At 35.0% G+C, this 18,929-nt stretch overlaps 1 protein-coding gene across 2 annotated transcripts in view; it reads right to left on the bottom strand.

The window, feature by feature from the left end:
* Kifap3 (kinesin associated protein 3) overlaps positions 1–18,060 on the bottom strand; it is a 118,353-nt gene extending 100,293 nt beyond the window's left edge. For both annotated transcript variants that reach the window (XM_048356474.1, XM_048356475.1), the window contains exons 1-5: positions 17,762–18,060; positions 9,234–9,365; positions 5,235–5,389; positions 961–1,016; positions 213–354 (exon numbers count right to left, since the gene is read on the bottom strand). In XM_048356474.1, the coding sequence (XP_048212431.1) occupies positions 213–354; positions 961–1,016; positions 5,235–5,389; positions 9,234–9,365; positions 17,762–17,793 (517 nt within the window). In that variant the 5' untranslated portion in view covers positions 17,794–18,060. The remainder of the gene's footprint in view (positions 1–212; positions 355–960; positions 1,017–5,234; positions 5,390–9,233; positions 9,366–17,761) is intronic.
* Between the last annotated feature and the right edge of the window lie 869 nt (positions 18,061–18,929).

The following is an 18,929-nucleotide window of genomic DNA, read 5'->3' as shown; positions in this document are numbered from 1 at the left end:
TAATAAGCTGAGAGGGAGAGAAAGAGAAAAAGGAGGAAGAGGAAACAGACATGAAACAGATATAGAGAAAATATTTCTAAATAGATAAAATTATTTGCATTTACCATATAAATATTTAAGACATGAAAATCACATGTGTCTGTACACAATAAGATATGAATATAAACTTTACAGGGTAGGAATGTTTTCTATTTTTTATAGACATAAATCACCATTCAATAGCAGTTCTTCCAAGTTATCAGGATTTCGAGCAAGCTGCAAGATCAGAGCAGAACCTCGAACTTTGTCAGGAATATCTTCATATAATAATTCAATGTATTCATCCATATCATTTATGTTAGCAACCTCATCAATCTGAAACAAAGATATAAGTACTTAACTACAGATTCATGGTCAAATGAATGATACTTTGTGACACTATCAGAATAATTTCCAGTAACTTATAGTAGCCAACTTTTTGTAGATGAAGATTTTAGGCCTTTGGGTACTAGGACTTAAATATAAAAAGCATGAAGTATGGCCAAGTGGGACATATATAAAGACCTAAGTGTGTGTGTAAAGAGTTTGATTGTTTTTTTCGTGCTGCAGATGCAATGCAGAGCCTAGCACATACTAGAAAAGCACTTTACCATAGATTTCCATTCTCAGTCCCATAAAATATTTAAAAGAGAAAGTATTTTACAAAGTAATTTGTGTTTACTGAAGTAGACTAACCAATATTTTAAATATGCATAATAAAAATAGTAAAAATATTTTACTACTTAAAATTAAAACTAAAAAGCACAAGCAATCATTTTTGACATTAATTAAATATTTATTATCTACCTTTCTCAAGGGCCTCTAATTTCAATCATTATTAAAAATTCAACATTTTATTAATGTAGTTATTTGCATTATTGATGGCAAAAGGCAGTATCTTACAATTAATCCTTTATTAGATCAGGATTCAGACAGACTTACTTCCATTCCTTCAAAAGGAGGCGGATCTTTGGGCTTGTTTGATTTTTCTTTCTTTTCTGTGAAAAACAAAACAAATTTAAATGAGGAAAAAAAATTCTGTTTGGAGAAATTTTTATTTTCGGCTGCTCAGTTTGATTCTATGTAACTTGGAGTTACTAAAACGAAATGTTTTTAATGTACTATGTGAAATTATGCCTTTTTCTTTTGTTGTTCTTCCCTATGGCTTTACCCCACTGTAATTGATTTTGGAACCATGGATATTGTATACATTTATTGGAACTAGGGAAGGGAAGGGGAACATCAAAATGGGGAGACAAAGGGTAAAAGGTGAACCAATGCAATAGCAATAATATTTACAAGACAATATGCTGTAAACCAACTGTACAACTTGGGGAGAGGGGGAATTGGGGAGGAGGTAAAAAGTTTGATAAGAAATGTACTCATATGCCTTACATATGAAACTGTAACCCCTTTAACAATATGAAAAAAATTTTTAAATGTGGACTGAAAAAACATTGAAATGCTTACTGAAATCTTTTTCCATGTATAAAAACATTTATTTATAATTCATCCATCTAATCCAATAATCCTATCAAAGGAGTATAGTATATTATTAGTACAAACTAATAAATATATAACAAATAACAAAATAGGTTGGGCAGTATTTTAAAGTCCTCCTTGGCTAAGTTTTGGGGTACATAAAGAGATAAATTTGCCAATGACAATCAAAATAGTAAATTCTAAGTATCGCTATTTTCCCCTTCCTAATTCAAATTTAAGGCATGAATAGGAAAATTAGCAAGGCAAAGAGAAACATGAGTAATGTTAGTAAATGAGCAACATGAAAACTAAGATAAAAGTTAGAAGAAAAAAAAGTGATGGATAAATTTATAGGCTAAAATAAGTGATTTCTGTCTTTCAATTAAAATAATAAGACAAATATTTAAAATTTAAAATTATATTTATTCTTACTTATTCCCAAATAAAGTATCCAAAGGCTTTGACACAACTCTGAGACATTTATTATACTGAGTTATTTAGTTAAAAGCAAAATTATATTTTATATAAAAACCTTATCAAAACAGAAACAATGCATGTATATTAAAAGAAATTAGAAAAATATCAAAATTTTTATTTTATAAATAGCAGATAAATATACATCTAATAGAATTACCCACTATTATAGACTATTAGGAAAGAGGAGACCAGAGAGTAGAGATGAAGAGAGTAAGCACGTGTGCATGCACATAAATATACAAATGAGATCAAAATACATTATGTATAAGTATGATAATGTCACAGTAAAATTCAAAATGTATGATAATGATAATATGGTAGAGTAATATTTTTGCTGGAAATGGTTAAAAAAGCTAATGCCAAAAATGGTAGAGAAAGCCTGTTCTTTAAAGTAACACAAAAATAAATAATTTACAGAAGACAGCCACCATTCCAGATGTCCTTATAATCTCAACAGCTAAATTTTGCCTCAAGTGAACAACTTAGTATGAAAGAAGTTCTAATTAGTATGAGAGAAGTTTTAATCAGCAAGGAAAAAATGAATTACAGTTATATAATATCACCCCTACAGCAAGGATTTTCTTGCTTTGAAATATCAAACACCAAATAAAAATGTTAAGAAAAACTGAATAATTAAAAATAAATATATTTAACATATAGCAAAGCACAGCACATAGTCAACAATAATATGTATAAAATAACATCTGTTGAATTATTTTGTCCATATATGATGACAAAATTTTCTTTCATATTTCTATAATTTTAGGAAAGAGAAAATACTCATTTCCCTTGAAAACTCATCTTTTCATTGTTCTCAAGATATTTTATTATAAATGCTTTCTAAACTATACTGGTTTGGCACTAGAAAAATTTAATTTTAACTCTGTTGTACAACCTACATTATTGTACACACAGAAGTTCAAACATTGCTGGATTTATTTTGCTCACTTCAAATTTATTTGGAGATGTTATCTCTCCTCAAATATAGACATTCTAACAAGATTATTCTTTATGAGAATATTTGTATAATTTTTTCCTTGATGTTTTCCATACTTTGGTAGATTAGCACTTACTAGTAAGAGGTATACTTCAAGTTCAAAATGCCTATTTTTGCTTTTAAGTTTAGTGTACAGCCTTCAGTTCATTCAACAGTATGTGCATGTATCTGTTAAGATTCACTGCTAACAGAATATGTATTAGGCACAGGAATTTATTTGCTGTGTATGTAGAGAAGACTAACTCGGACAAAAACATATCCCAAGCAAAATTTTAGTATTTTTCTACTTATCCCAGTCAAAATTTGAGCACAGATATGTCTTTGTACCACATTTTAGAATGTTTCACTGTTAAGGATTCATAAATTTGATAAATATTATGAAATGGGAACAATTATTCAAAACCCTGAGAAACTTCACATTTAAGGATTTGTGTTTTTGCTGGGTGCATAACTCAAGGATAGAGTGCTAACCAAGTAAGCAAACCAAGTGAGTCTGAGGCCCTGAGTTGAAATCCCAATACTTGCCCCCCACCCCCTGCCACCACCAGCACACATTAAAACAAAAACAAAAATAAAAAACCTTGCTGACTGCTGGTGGCTCATGCCTTTATTTTTAGCTACTAAGGAGGCTGATATCAGAGGACCAATGTTTGATACTCTGATCTATCGAATCCTCTGCTATCCAGAGCAAAAAAGTCTATGAGGCTCTACTGCCAATTAACCAGCAAAATGCTGGATTGGAGGCATGGCTGAAGTGGCAAAGCACCAGCTGTGAGCAAGCAAGCTGAGCAAACCTGGGGAATTCAAGCCACAGTACTATCTCTCTCTCTCTCACACACACTCACACACACACACACACACACACACACACACACACTATTTTTTTTTATCTTTGTAAATAAGTAGTTATTTTCTTAGCTCTAACTACCTTAATTGCCTTATTCTTTCACTAAGGAATTGAGGATAGGAAAATGGCAAATAGATACTGAGAAATAAAAAAAAAATTGGAAATAAAAAAAATCTGTCTTTAGGATAGACTAAGGCATCTGATATATATTTTAACACTTACATAATGCATTCAACTAACAAATTAAATATAATGAATAAATTTGAAATTTCTAAATGTTTTAATTCTAGATAGGGCAGATAAAATAGGATTTATACTTTAAAGTCTCTCCTTTTATTGGTTTACAACCAACAACAGGTTCCTTATTTATTTCCTATTTTGGTAAATATATATTCCCCACACATACAATGAAACAAATGAGATCATTTTATATGGAAACATGAACGTACCATACTGAAAACTAATAGGCTTATTTATTCTTTCATTGGTTTACTTGTTCATATCACACATGATAAAATCTCACTCAAAACTCAAACATAGGGGGGCTGGGGATATGGCCTAGTGGCAAGAGCGCTTGCCTGGTGTACATGAGGCCCTGGGTTCAATTCCCCAGCACCACATATACAGAAAATGGCCAGAAGTGGCGCTGTGGCTCAAGTGGCAGAGTGCTAGCCTTGAGCAAAAGGAAGCCAGGGACAGTGCTCAGGCCCTGAGTCCAAGGCCCAGGACTGGCCAAAAAAAAAAAAAAAAAAATGCCTGATTTGCCACCAAGTTAACAAAGCTAATGTTAGTCTCTCTATAGAACGGATGTCTACTTCCAGCAGTAAACTACTAAGTCAACCAACCATCATATGAAAAAAAAAAAAAAAAAAAACTCAAACATAGGGTGCTGGGAATGTGGCTAAGCAATAGAGTATTTGCCTAGCACGCATGAAGCCCCGGGTTTGATTCCTCAGCACCATATAAACAGAAAAAGCTGGAAGTGGAGCTGTTGCTCAAGCAGTAGAGTGCTAGCCTTGAACAAAAGGAAGCCAGGGACAGTGCTCAGGCTCTGAGTTCAAGCCCCAGGACTGGCAAAAAAAAAAAAACACACCCAAAAAACAAATCCCCCAAAATCCTCAAATATGGGGTGGGGTGGGAGGGGAAAACTGGGAGAGAGTGAGGAAGGGGGTGACATTGTCCAAAAAGAAATGTCCTCATTACTTGACTAATGTGACTATAACCGTTCTGCATGTCACCTTTTTAATAACAATGAAAAATAAAAAAAATAAAGAGACCAGAGTTCAAACCCCACAACCAAAAAAACAAACAAACAAAAAATACAGAGATATTCCACTGAGGGAAAAAACTCAAATACGTAGAAAGTATAATCAAACTTTGATTTTGCATTTTAAAATCTGGGATTCTGCTTACCTTTTCCTGACAACGAATCCCGGCGGTTCTGCAGATAGTACAACAGCTGTTCTACATCATTTAATTTGGAAGGATGAATGAGTTTACATTCTTCAACCACTTTCCGTGCCAAAGAAGTTATATCTGTGTTAGCATTCAGACTTTTCAGACGAATACTGCAAGTATATCCAAATTTCCAACTCAAATATTGTACAAGTACACAACAGATTCAAAACTACTACCTTAAATTAAGATAATAGTCTATATGCACTTGTAAAATCTTAATAAAGTATTACATATGATTATGCCTAGAAAAATTTAAGAGAATCATTTTCTATGAGTTGGAAAAACAAGATAACAAAAGTAATATAATTTTTTTCTGAATCTCTAGGCAGAACAGCATATTCAGAGGACCTGTTCTAATGTAGTGTTTCAGATGTAAAAATATATGAATCTTTAATCAGTATTCATACTGCAACCAAGACATTTTCTTGACCTTGCCTACAATTGCATTTTTTCTAATTAAGGACGAGACAGAATCTTGATATTTTTAGATTGAATTGCTTGGTTGGCACTAATATAGAAAGTAGAAGAAAGGTGAGATGTGTTTTAAGACCTATGTGAAAAACTTTGAGGAACAAGTGAATAAAATTTATATGTAAATTAGTACATCAGAATTAATATACCATTCCCTCCCACTATCTGAATAAGCACAAGTGATTCACTGACAATCCAAGAAAAGATGGTGCAGTTTGAAGACAATTGCCCAATACACCGATTCATGGCATGGGAGAGAACTATGAAACAAAAATTATATTCAGAGTGAAAAGTTAAAGTAGTGACAAAACACTATCAAGTAGATGCTCTTTTGCAAATCTTAAATTCAAAAAGAAAAAACCGTGGCTGGGGATATGGCCTAGTGGCAAGAGTGCTTGCCTCCTATACATGAAGCCCTGGATTCCCCAGCACCACATATATAGAAAATGGCCAGAAGTGGCGCTGTGGCTCAAGTGGTTGAGTGCTAGCCTTGAGCAAAAAGAAGCCAGGGACAGTGCTCAGGCCCTGAGTCCAAGGCCCAGGACTGGCAAAAAAATAAATGAATAAATAAAAAAATAAAATTAAGCAGGTATTTAAAAAAAACACCAAGCAAGTATTCATCCTGTTGAATTATTTCTTAGTAAAGATAGCTAATTAAAGGGACCAGTGTGGAGATGTCAAAGAAATGGTCTGTGGAGCCAGTAGAATGAGTTAAGATATTATTCACAACAAAATCCAAATTTAGTTCTTCCCAGATTGTCAAGCCATTCACCATCAAAAGATATTTTGGTAGCTTCGAATTGATGGAAATTAATAAAGCTACTATAACCATTCATGTTTAGCATTTTGCTTGGACAAATGCTAGATGAGATGGTTAGCCTATATTTGGCCTTGTAAGAGATCACCCAATTTTCTTCCAAAATATTTGCTCATTTTATTTTCCTATTAGCTATAAATGAAAGTCCTTATTGTTCAGCATTCTTGCAGAATCTATTAATAACATTTTGAATTTTAGCCATTCTACTAGGTAACTAGTCAATCTTATTGTTTTAGTATACAAAGGCTTAAAAGATTCTTGTAGATATTTTTTACCATATACATATTAGCAACTTGATGCATCCTCTTTTCCACTTAGAGTAACAGACAGTACCCTAAACATTCATTTGTTAAAAAGACATGAAAAGGGGCTGGGAATATGGCCTAGTGGCAAGAGTGCTTGCCTCGTATATATGAGGCCCTGGGTTCGATTCCTCAGCACCACATATACAGAAAATGGCCAGAAGTGGTGCTGTGGCTCAAGTGGCAGAGTGCTAGCCTTGAGCAAAAAAGAAGCCAGGGACAGTGCTCAGGCCCTGAGTTCACGGCCTAGGACTGGCCAAAAAAAAAAAGACATGAAAAAATAGGTATACTGAGAAATGTTTTAGAGAATTTTAGCTGTATGATTACTGGACTATTCCTATAATCAACATATAACATTTTCATTAGGCACATCGTGTTTATTAATATAAAAATATATTATCTGTATTATTTTGGGTCCATAATCATCAGTTTCTCAAAACAAAATCTTTAGAAAACAGGAACTCTCAAAAAGATGATCTTGTGACACTTTTTACACAGATTGAAGGATGAAATATAAGTCTCTGATTTGGGCTATCACATTGGCTTCTCCAATTTAATAACAGGTTCAATTTACACCTCTTGTTCTATATGAGATTTCCCTCTTCTTCACCACTAAGAAAATTTCTTGAATTAAGAAGTCACATTTTCTTTGTGGATCACAATACAATTCCTCTCTAAATCGTGGGCACAGGGCTGAGTATCCCAAGTTTGAGTTACTCAGGCCTTTCTTGCTAAGATTTAAGTGCACTTAACTCTAACCAGAGTACGGATCCTTTTCTTCTCTCCAACTCTCTACTGAATGTAACTCTTGTCTAGAAAGCCTGCAGATTTCAAAGCACTAATATTATCATCAAATTCTATTTGAAGAAAGCCAGTGAGTACATATTAATGAACTAAAAATTAAATTTCTCTCTTGAATTATGGATATATGAGGTTCTAAAGTCAAAGAATTAAATCTGCTAGCTTTTCTTGGGAAGTCAAATAATAAAATCTCAAGGGATTGTTATGTGTTCTCAAAGTATATAAATAAGCTTTAGCAAGCAATCACTAAAATGAAAACAAAAAAGAGAACGTGACAAAGCCCTCAATAGGTGGTGTACGCTACTGTGTCAGTATACATGTGTATTTCTCTTTACTGTAGAAGATTCATTTACTTTTAATGAAATATTATTGTCATTTAGCCTCCATCTAATCCAAATACACAGTACAGTTAAGATGTATTAATAAGTTACTCAGCAACTTCTCTTGAAGACTGCTATAGACATGGGTTTCTTTGCTGCAGCACCACAAATTTGTAGGTGGCTAACATGGATATTACATCATAATTAGCAGCATTTGGCTTCTATCCACTATATGGTCAGGTCCTCCTCCTTCCTATAAAGTATCTACAGATATCACTAAATGTCCCCCATGGGGAAAACCACTCCCACCATATACTTAAAGTGCTAAATATTATCATGTGTTCCTAGTAACCTCAATATCCTTAATTCAAACAAACCATGAAATAGTGGACTTTTTTCTAACTAGTTACCAAGTAAAAGTTGGGTTCTTTTGTTTGTTTATGGAGGAAGGAGGATTGAATGAGAATATCAATGACTCTCAGACCTCAAAAAAAAAAATGGAAGGAAGGTAAGATCATCACCAGATCAAGATCATCACAAATTCAAGCTAATGAAAAAAATCCAGTTCCCAAGGGACAACTACAAAAGAAACTAGAGACTAGGCAAGATACTAGGAGATCTAAAACTAATCTCTTGAGCCAGAAATATCTTGTGTTATTACTAACATTTTTCAGAGAACTAGATTTTCAAGTGATTATTCAAGTTCTGTGTCCTAACTGGGAATATCTGAAAGTCATACAACTTCATGAAATCCCAGGAAAGAGAAAATCTAGGCTCCCGTAAGATCTAAATTTTTTGGTTGTTGTATTTTTTTTTTTTTTTTTTTTTGCCAGTCCTAGGCTTTGGACTCAGGGCCTGAGCACTGTCCCTGCCTGGCTTCTCTTTGCTCAAGGCTAGCACTCTGCCACTTGAGCCACAGCGCCACGTCTGGCCATTTTCTATATATGTGGTACTGGGGAATCGAACCCAGGGCTTCATGTATACGAGTCAAGCACTCTTGCCACTAGGCCATATTCCCAGCCCAAGATCTAAATTTTTTAACTAAACTGAAAAGTCCCATATACACATAACATTTATGACTTCACAAGTTAGTGACAAAAACATTTTATCTGGAATATATTCCATAGTTAACATTCAATATCATTTCTCCCTAACATATATCTAAGAATACTACAATCACTTAGTATCAATGAAGATTAAAATAACAGATTTGTATAAAGTCTGTATAAGATTCACTACTTACATTTTTTGGCATTCCTTTCGTTCTCCTAACATAGGATCCCCCATTTCTCCAAGAATGGTAGCTTCCACTTCATACTGAACAATGAGTGCTTTTTCTGATGGATGTACATCAATATTCCCTCCTTTAACTTTCCTAGGATACAAAATAAAAAGATATAACCAGAACAAAAACTCATAAAATGGCCATGATTTTTAACTGGTTCTAAAAAATATAGGTTGGTTTATATATGCCTTTGAGCCAGATTTACTTTTAACTTGGGACAAGAAATAACTGCAAAACGTACCTTTACATAAATAGTGTTACCTTTGAAAGATACAGTTATCAAAAGTACCATGTGCAAAGAAAGTGAATGAAACAAGCAACTATGATGGCTTTGAAGAAAATACCATTAAGTATTTTTAAAAATACTTTGTATTTTTAAAAATAAATCTGGCCTTTTCCAACCATGTGAAATGTGAATTGTCAAGATGTAATTATCTGGGTTCTTCTGTATAATAAAGAGCAAGTGAAGTACCAATAACAAAAATTTTTTTTAAAAATTTAAAAGTAAAGTAAACCGGGGCTGGGGATATGGCCTAGTGGCAAGAGTGCTTGCCTCGTATACATGAGGCCCTGGGTTCGATTCCCCAGCACCACATATACAGAAAATGGCCAGAAGTGGCGCTGTGGCTCAAGTGGCAGAGTGCTAGCCTTGAGCAAGAAGCCAGGGACAGTGTTCAGGCCCTGAGTCTAAGCCCCAGGACTGAAAAAAAAAAAAAAAAAAAAAAAAAAAAGTAAAGTAAACCTACCTAATCCATTAACTTAGATCACAGAATGACATAATGAAACAATATAAGTTATAATAGTGTACTACGTATTGTTTACCATAACTGTATAAATTATATCATTAGTTTCTAAATAAAATCACTCCTCAACCATAACTAGATCATATCACAAATAAGCATTTACTGTATGTTCTATACTCATTCATCTCAAGTTATTCTGTCAGTAGTTATTTAAGAAACAGGCCAAATACATTTAATCCTAAATGCCTGAAGTTACAAAATGAATTGTTAACTGTAATAAAGTAATGATGAATCAATGAGTACTTGTTGCTTTACTATTTAAAATGATAAATTGAATTGTACTAGAGGAGATCAAACAATGGAAACAAATTTCTCACTCAATAACAGCTAGCCAGCTAGGTCATAGAATCTTTTAATCTGATAAGAATACAAAATACAATAATATCTCAAATTTATTCAGATTACATTAAATTTAGATGCTCTTTCAGTTACAAGTACTTTGACTATTATTATCAATGTAATTCTAAAATGATCCATTCACTTGAATTGCTTATGAAGAAAAAGGAAAGGTCAATATTAGGAAATGCACAAGAAAAATGCAAAAATAAAGTGCTACATTATTTTGGGAATACGATTGTGGGGATTTTTTCATCTTTATGAGCTCAGATATTCAGAGAGTAATATAAAACATACCATCTGTGACTGTATTAGTAAATTGTTATTTTAGGGCCATAGTATTTTTAAACCATTCACTCTGAAATTCATCCTTATTTTTTTTTTTTTTTTGCCAGTCCTGGGCCTTGGACTCAGGGCCTGAGCACTGTCCCTGGCTTCTTCCCGCTCAAGGTTAGCACTCTGCCACTTGAGCCACAGCGCCGCTTCTGGCCGTTTTCTGTATATGCGGTGCTGGGGAATCGAACCTAGGGCCTCCGGTATCCGAGGCAGGCACTCTTGCCACTAGGCTATATCCCCAGCCCTCATCCTTATTTTTGCAGACTTCATGTGGTTACTGATATCATTATGATCTTTGGCATATAAAATAAATGTCTTTCACATTCATCACTAGTTTTTGTGAGAAACAAAAATACAAATTCTTGGCTTTTCATTAAGCAGGTAGTTTTTGAAAAACTATTGCTGCCAAAAGTATTTGTTACAAAATAAAGTTGTATCAAATAACAAATGAACAATCATAGATCTAGGATTATGCTGAGAGACTGCTTAGAGTTGTCTTATACATTACATCTACAAAAAGGCTCAAAGTAAATTTAGGTTTTGCCCAAAAGTCTGAGGTATTTAAAGACATTGAGAAGGAAAATTTTTGTTATTTACTCATACTTATAATTTCTGATGGATACCACCAAAATAAGTTGTGTATTTCTGCTACTAATATAAGGATTTGATAATGGAGGGTTACGGGATTAGGTAATTCAAGTGAACACATATTTTAAGAAAATTTTAAAAGCTGAGGACTGAAATATATATGTTTGTATTTGCTCGAAGTCACAGCAAACAAACAAACAAACACAAAACCACAGTGCTAAGATCCAAGAAAAACTGGAAATGGAGAGAAGTTGAATTTGAGGCTGCTTTGTCCTAGGGGTATTCATTATTGAATAGTGGTAGCTAAGAGCCACGGATCTTTTACTAGTCACATATGACTGGGGACACAAAAACTGAGTTCAGAGTACACTGAACAATGGTAGCCCTATTAATGCTCTAAACTGAGTTGAAAGCAAAAAGGGTAAATGTGAAATGAATGTAGACTTGTCCCCAATATGCTGACAAGTCTACCTGCTGAATTTTAAGTGCCACTTTACTATCTACTATGAAAAAAATAATCCTCTGAATCATAAGAAATAATCCTAAACCTCAAATAACTTTTGTTTTGGTTTGGTTTTTGCTTGTAGAGATAGGGCCTTGTTATACTACCCACGTTGATCTTGAACTCTTGGGCTCAAGCAATCATCCTGCCTCAGTCTCTAGAGTTGCAGGACCTCAGGCACACTCTATTATGTGATTAGTGTCCCAGCTCCAAATGGGTTTTAGTGTATTATATTCATGCATGTTATTAAATCAGAAATAATTAGATAGCATATTTTCAAATTTATAGTTAAAAATAACATAACCAAAAATAAGAATAGATTAAAAAAGTATATATGAAAAAATGAGTAAAAAAATACAACAGATAAAAGGATGAAGAATAAAAGTTTAATTCAGGAATACACACTGAGTAGGTACAATATTTGTAACTGATGTCCCCGAACAACAGAGATGAGAAAGAATGCAGGCAGAAGAAATAAATTTAAAAATAATAGTAATGGCTAAGTGAATACAGTAGAGTGGGGAACTCCAAAGGCTGCCATTTCGCCCAAACAGGAAACCTGAACCTTACTGGATATATAGAAAATAGACAACAGTTTACAGTAAACAAATAAATATTTAGACAGGAGAGAGGTTACATAAGCAGGGTAGATCTTTGTGGGAATTTTCCCCCCAGTATGGGGGTTTTAACTCAGGGCTTTGTGCTATTAGGTAGGTACTCTTTGACTTGAACTATGCTTCTAGTCCTATTGTGGTGTTCTACCTACTCCTTTACAATCTTGTAGATAGCAACTCATGTTCTCATTATGGACATTTGGTTGCACCAGGAGCCAATTAAACCCCATTCCTAATGAATTCTGTCTGTTTTGAACCTGACATGGAGTTTTTAAGTGGTTTCCATTTGGCCTAACTTGGAACTGTATCAAGACAGCACAACTATGTGTGTAGTTATAAAAAATCAGAAAAGCCAAATATACAAGTTGCTGCAAATAATAATAGATATGTCCAAAAGTGGGTGGGCTTATATGGTAGGGTATGCTTGTGGTTCTAGCTACTAATATCTCAGTTGGCTAATTTGATTTGAATTATCTCCAAGTTTGATTATTCTTTCCTCTGGTCAAATATGATGTTGAATACTTCTGTTATTATTTTTACTTGTTATTATATTTTTCAGCTGTAATATTTTATATGGCCCCTTTCATAATGTATTTTTATTTTTTCCCCAGATTGACTCTGCAGTATTTGATTTTATTTTAATCGTAAAGGCGATATACAGAGGTGCTGCAGTTACATAAGTCAGGTAATGAGCACAATTTTTTTTCAACAATGTTCCTTTGCTTTCTCCCAGTTTTTTCCCCTCCCCGTCCCCTCTTTCCACAATGTATTTTTATTGATACAATTTATTTTTTGAGATATTACTTTCTGGCTTTTCAGAGTTCTTGTTTTGATTTTCTTTAGCTTTTCGAACATATTTAGGACAACTGATTCAAGATATTTGTCTAGCAATCTAACCTTCATTTGGCACCATAGACAGTTTTTTAGTAGCTCAAGTATAGCAGAAACAAATGGGCTATAACTTCAGTTCTTTGAATATGTTAAATTTTCTGTTGAACGTTGGTATTTTCAATATTATGATGTACCAAGGAGGATGAAAAAGGAAAGGAAGGCAGGGAAGGAAGGGGGAAAAAGTGGAGGGAAGAAGAGGAGACTAAGAGTGTGAGAGGGAGAAAGAGGAGGAGGAGGGAAAGACAGAGACATTCATGGTAAACCTACTCAATAAGAAATGCTTATAGAAATCCTTTAGCTTGAAGTGAAGGAGACACTAGGCAGTAAATTGAAACCATATGAAGAAATAAAGAATACTGTTAGAAAATGACTACTAGGTAAATATAGAGGCAGTATAACTGTATTTTGAGTTTATAATACCTACTTCCCCATGTGATTTAAAAGAATTTACAATACTAATTACAAATCTACCTTAGTGGACACACACCTTAAAATATTCAGTATGTGACAATAGTAAGATAAAGATACGTATAAGCCAAATTTTTATATTATTTAAGCTAGGTTGGTATTAATTTAAACAGGCCAATATGAGCTTAGAATGCTAATCATAATCCTCAATAAAGTTATTAAAACATATACATAAAAGGGAATGGAAAATAATACACAATAAAATCTATAATACACAAAAGACAGTAATGGAGGAACTCTGCGACAATGAATTATATGACATACAGAAAATAGAAAAATGGGAGATGTAAGTCCTTCCTTATCAGTAATTACTTTAAATATAAATAAAGTTCTCAGTTAAAAGGCAATGACTGGTAAGATGCATAAGATCCATGTATATGCTGTCTACAAGGTAGTAACTTTAAATCCAAGCACATGAATAGGTTTCAAAGTAAAATGATGGGAAACAGTATCCAAAAGAATGATGGAGTGGCTGACAACACAAATATCAGACACAATATACTTTAATTGAAAAACAACACACACACACAAAGTAACAAATGGTACAAAGCCAAATAGAAATCCACGTGTAAAGAATGAAATAGGAACCTAACCACATACCATATATAATAGTTAAATTTAAAGGACAAAAGGTGTAAATTTAAGGGCTAAAATTACAAAATGCTTAGAAGAAAAACTAAGAGGCAAGCCTTTGTGATCTAATTCAGCAATGTTTTCTGAAATGTAATCAAATGTAACAGCAAAGAAAGAAATACATAAATTGGACTTCACAAAGTTTTGACACCCAAAGAACGAGGGAAATAACTGCAAGTCATGCATCTGATAAAAATCTAGTATTCAGAATACAGTAAAGTAAAACGTTTTTCCTCTATGGAGAAAAGACAAACAGCCAAGAAGCATATGAAAGAAGTTCAGTGTTATTAATAATTATGTACATGCAAGTCAAAATCAAAATAAGGTATCAATATAGCCATAATCATAAAATAATAAAAGAAGAGAATAACAGGTGTTGGTGAAAACGTGGGAAAACTAGAACTCTCATACATTGTTAGGGGGAACATAAAAAGTTCAGTCACTATGGAGAACTTAGTTGTTCCTCAGTAAGTTGAACATGGAAATACCCATTGCCCAGTTTCTCCATGCATAGGAACATACCAAAAGACTGAAGTCAGGTGTTCAAATAAAACTTTGTATTGTTTATAATAAATTCATTCCCAACAGCCAAAGGTAAAAACGACCCAAATATCTATCAGCAGATGGATTAGGAATAAATTGTGGTATATCTACACAACAAAGTAGTACTCAGATATCAAAAGGAATAAAATGAAGTAGTGATAGATGCTAGACCATGGCACAATTATAGTATGTAAAAAATGTTTAGCTTCAAAGCCACATATACAACACGTATAAATACCAGAATGAAATACCAGAATGTTCTAAGGTAAGTGTTTAAATTTTGTATTATATGCTAGAATATAAATGCTACAAAAGCAACAAAAATTATGTCTCATTCACTAAATGTTTTATATTTGGTCGAATCAATCAATGAAAGAATACCATTCATCCTTATACATTCCTCAGTGGTTCCCCAATGCGCTTGAAATGAGATTTTATGCTTATAAGTCATATATGATTTGCCCTACATTTATTTCTAGACTCGTTCTGATTTTATTTAATAACCTATGTTCCAGCACAGTTCTGGAACAATAATAGGTAAGGCACATACATATACTAATTTAAACTTATGAGCTTATGGACCAGAAGGAAATTGAGAGTGTGAAGACTAAGAGAAAACATGATATGAGGTATAGAGTATTATGAGACCCTAACAGGTATATCTGATCTGGATTGTGGGGTGGCAAACAGAGACTCGAGGAAGATCTATGGGAAAAAGTAACATGTAAGCAAAACCAGAGGATGAAAAGTCAGCTGGATAATGAACAGGGTAAGTACCAGACAAAGAGAAAGACACACAGGAATCAAGCACTGAAACACACAAGGATTCAGAAGAGGTTATTTCTGCAAGGCAAAGGTATACAATTATTGGAATGAGAGGGGATCAGAGAGAGATGAAGCTGAAAAGGCATTCAACTTTGAAAGAATGGAAAGCCATTTGAGTTTCAAAAGGAAGCAAAAAAGAAGAGAAAGTCACTAGGTCACTACCTATTTACTTGTTTGTATACCTCACTAAGGATATGAACTGTCTCAGTTTAGTCATTTCCTTAGTGACCAGAACAACGTTAGACATACTGCATATTTGGTATTTATTCAGTATCATTAAATCAAAATATTAACTGGTAGCACAACAAAAATTGAAGCCCAAGATTTCAACCTGCATAACTTATTACAACTACAACATGAATGTACATAAAGATTAGCAATTCCTCAGTGACAACAACTACAATAAAACCATGGAGTTAATTAAGCCCAGATTCAATTACATTGAAAACATTCTGCAGTCTTGTTAAAAGAAAAATATGAAAATAAAAATACTAAAGAAATGTGTGTGTCTCATTATCAAAGAACAAACCATTAAAATAGAAGGTTCAGCCACTTTTGAAAACCTTGTCAGAGTTATACAAATTTGAAAAATGTTTTTTCAATCTCTCTCCAAATTCAGACCTGTTTTACTTGCAATAATGCAGTGCCTAGTTGGGTTTTACTCATTGAATCCCAGAAAATAATGGTTCAAGTCATGGTATGCCTAAAGGGTCATATTAGTTCAATATTCCTAAGAAGTTAAGAAATAATTATTTTTAAGAAATCTTTACTGGCACTTGACAATGAAAAAGATAATGATATAAAATGAAACACACAAGCAATATTCTCTTGCAAGAGCAGAAAAGCTAATTTATTTACTCTACAATTGCATGAACTTTTTTTTTTAATAATCAATTACTGCTTGGAAGATCTTTCTGGGATAATCAGAGCCTTGCTAAGCAGGAAAAAAATGTACTCACTAAAACAATGAACGAATGTTTTATCAACTGAAAAAAATTCATGAATGAAATTCATGAAAAAAATTTCATACTCTGTCCTCCTATCTCTCAGAAGGTAATATTTGTCCCGATTTCGGGAGGAAATTGTTTCCAAAACAATGTGCCTTTTGTTTGTCGAATCTGTAAGAGAGGCTTTATTAAAAATAATCCAAATTAGGTCTAAAAAATAATTTCATTTCTAATTCCTGATCTTGTATTACCTTTTTTGTTCAGGGACGATCTTCATTTTGAAAGTAAAAAAAGAAAGACAAGAAAAAATCCCAACAGATACCAATTTTCTTTAAAGAGGAATTGATACTACAAATATTTAAACCAAAGAAATCATCTCCTGTCTTATGACAATGTCTGGATAGTTATGAATCTCCTACAATAATCACCTTGCATAGATGGATGACATGGATTAAAAAAGGAAGAAAAAAGCAGAAATAGGTTGGAAAGCAATAATTCAACCCAGCCTTCCATGAAGCAAAATTCGACCTCTCTTCTTGTCATCACTTCAAAACCCCACAGAGGTGAACCCCTAAAAACGAGAGCAGAGAGCTGAGGAGCCAGACTCCCATGGGATGCATATGTTAGGGAAAAACAGGGTGTAAAAAAGAAAACCCCACAAAACAAGACATACAGGCAAAAACAGATGCAGCTGACCTCGCCCTACCTGCTCTCCCACCCTTGCCGCCACCCCCAGGGCCAGACAATAAATACAATAAACACAGAGGCCTCCAGGAACCCCTCCCTCAGCGCTGTCAGGTCAGTGACTGGGGGTCCCCGCACCCCACCCTTGCAAAGCTCCCTCCCGCCCCACTTCGCCTTTTCCCTTACCTTTCCCTGCCCCCACCCCCTTTTAAAATTGAGTGACAATCCACACACAGTGCCCCAACACCTCCTTTCATCTTGGGGATGGAGGGAGGCCCTTGGCAGGAGGGAGGTCGGGGCCTGGGGGAGTCGTCACCTTTTGAGGTATCTGGCGTCCTCCCCTTGCATGGCGGCGGCGGCGGCGGCGGCGACGGCGGCAGCGTGGGGGAGAATGCGGGGTGTGTGGGGGGGGGTGGGGGGGTGTCTCTGAGTGGCCGGCCGGGCGACTTCCGGGGTACCGGGGCCCAGGCACCCCAAAGGCGATGACAAGTCCGGAGGCCTGCAAGGCGTGGCTGCGGCGGCGCGGCGGTTACCAGGGTGAGGCCGCCGGCTCCTCCCACAGCTCCTGGGGCCCCAAAACACAGGAGCTGCCCGGCCCCGCCCAGTGACTCCACGCCGGGCCCTTCCTATGGCGCATGCGTACGCACGACAGCGCCACCCATGTGCGCAGGCTCAGTCCCGAGGCTTGGGGTCCTTGTGACTAATTTGACGGCACCCGGGAAGGTTTTGGTGCTCATTTGAGAGTCTTTGCTCTCTGGTCATACTGCCCCTTAGAGGATGGAATACAAAAGGCAATTCCCCATCTGCAGTGTGGGAATTTCAGGTTCTTACTGTTTAGATTGGGAGGATTTCCCTTTGGAAATTAGTTAACTTTCTAATTAACCAAAGCTATAGTGGAGGGAAGCTTTGGGCTAATAATAAGTAAGGCGAGGTTTCTGTTTTGAAGCATCGTGGCACAGCACCGATTGCATTGAGAAATTCTAAAGTGGAAATACCTGCCACAAAATGCATATATTTCTATTTTAACATTCTATGTCTAGAGCACACTCTCCATACCTTACCCCAAGGCTCTCAAATTCGAGCAACAACAACAGCTGGGCGCCGGTGGCCCTTGCCTGTAATCCTAGCTACTCAGGAGGCTGAGATCTAAATCCAAGCGAGCCTGAGCAGGAAAATCAGTAAGGGTCTTGTCTCCAATTAATCAGCAACAAAACAAAAACAAAATCTGGAAGTGAGGCTGTGGTTCTAGTTGACAAAGCACTAGCCTTGAGCAAAAGAACTTCAAGCACCGAGATCTTGAGTTCAAACCCCAGGGCTGGCACCAGAAAAACAAAACAAAAATAACAACAAATGAACAGCTTCTGAAAGTCCACCTCCTTTACTAATCATCCTTAACTGAATTTTGGTTACAACTGTTTCTTCTTAGGAAGGTTACTGTTGACAGTGCATAGAGAAGAAGAGACATTTTTATTAAATTTCCTCTG

Source organism: Perognathus longimembris, chromosome 11 (assembly GCF_023159225.1).
Source record: "Perognathus longimembris pacificus isolate PPM17 chromosome 11, ASM2315922v1, whole genome shotgun sequence".
NCBI classification, from domain to species: Eukaryota; Metazoa; Chordata; class Mammalia; order Rodentia; family Heteromyidae; genus Perognathus; species Perognathus longimembris.
Note: the sequence above shows the minus strand (reverse complement) of the source record. Positions and strands in the feature narration are given on the sequence as shown.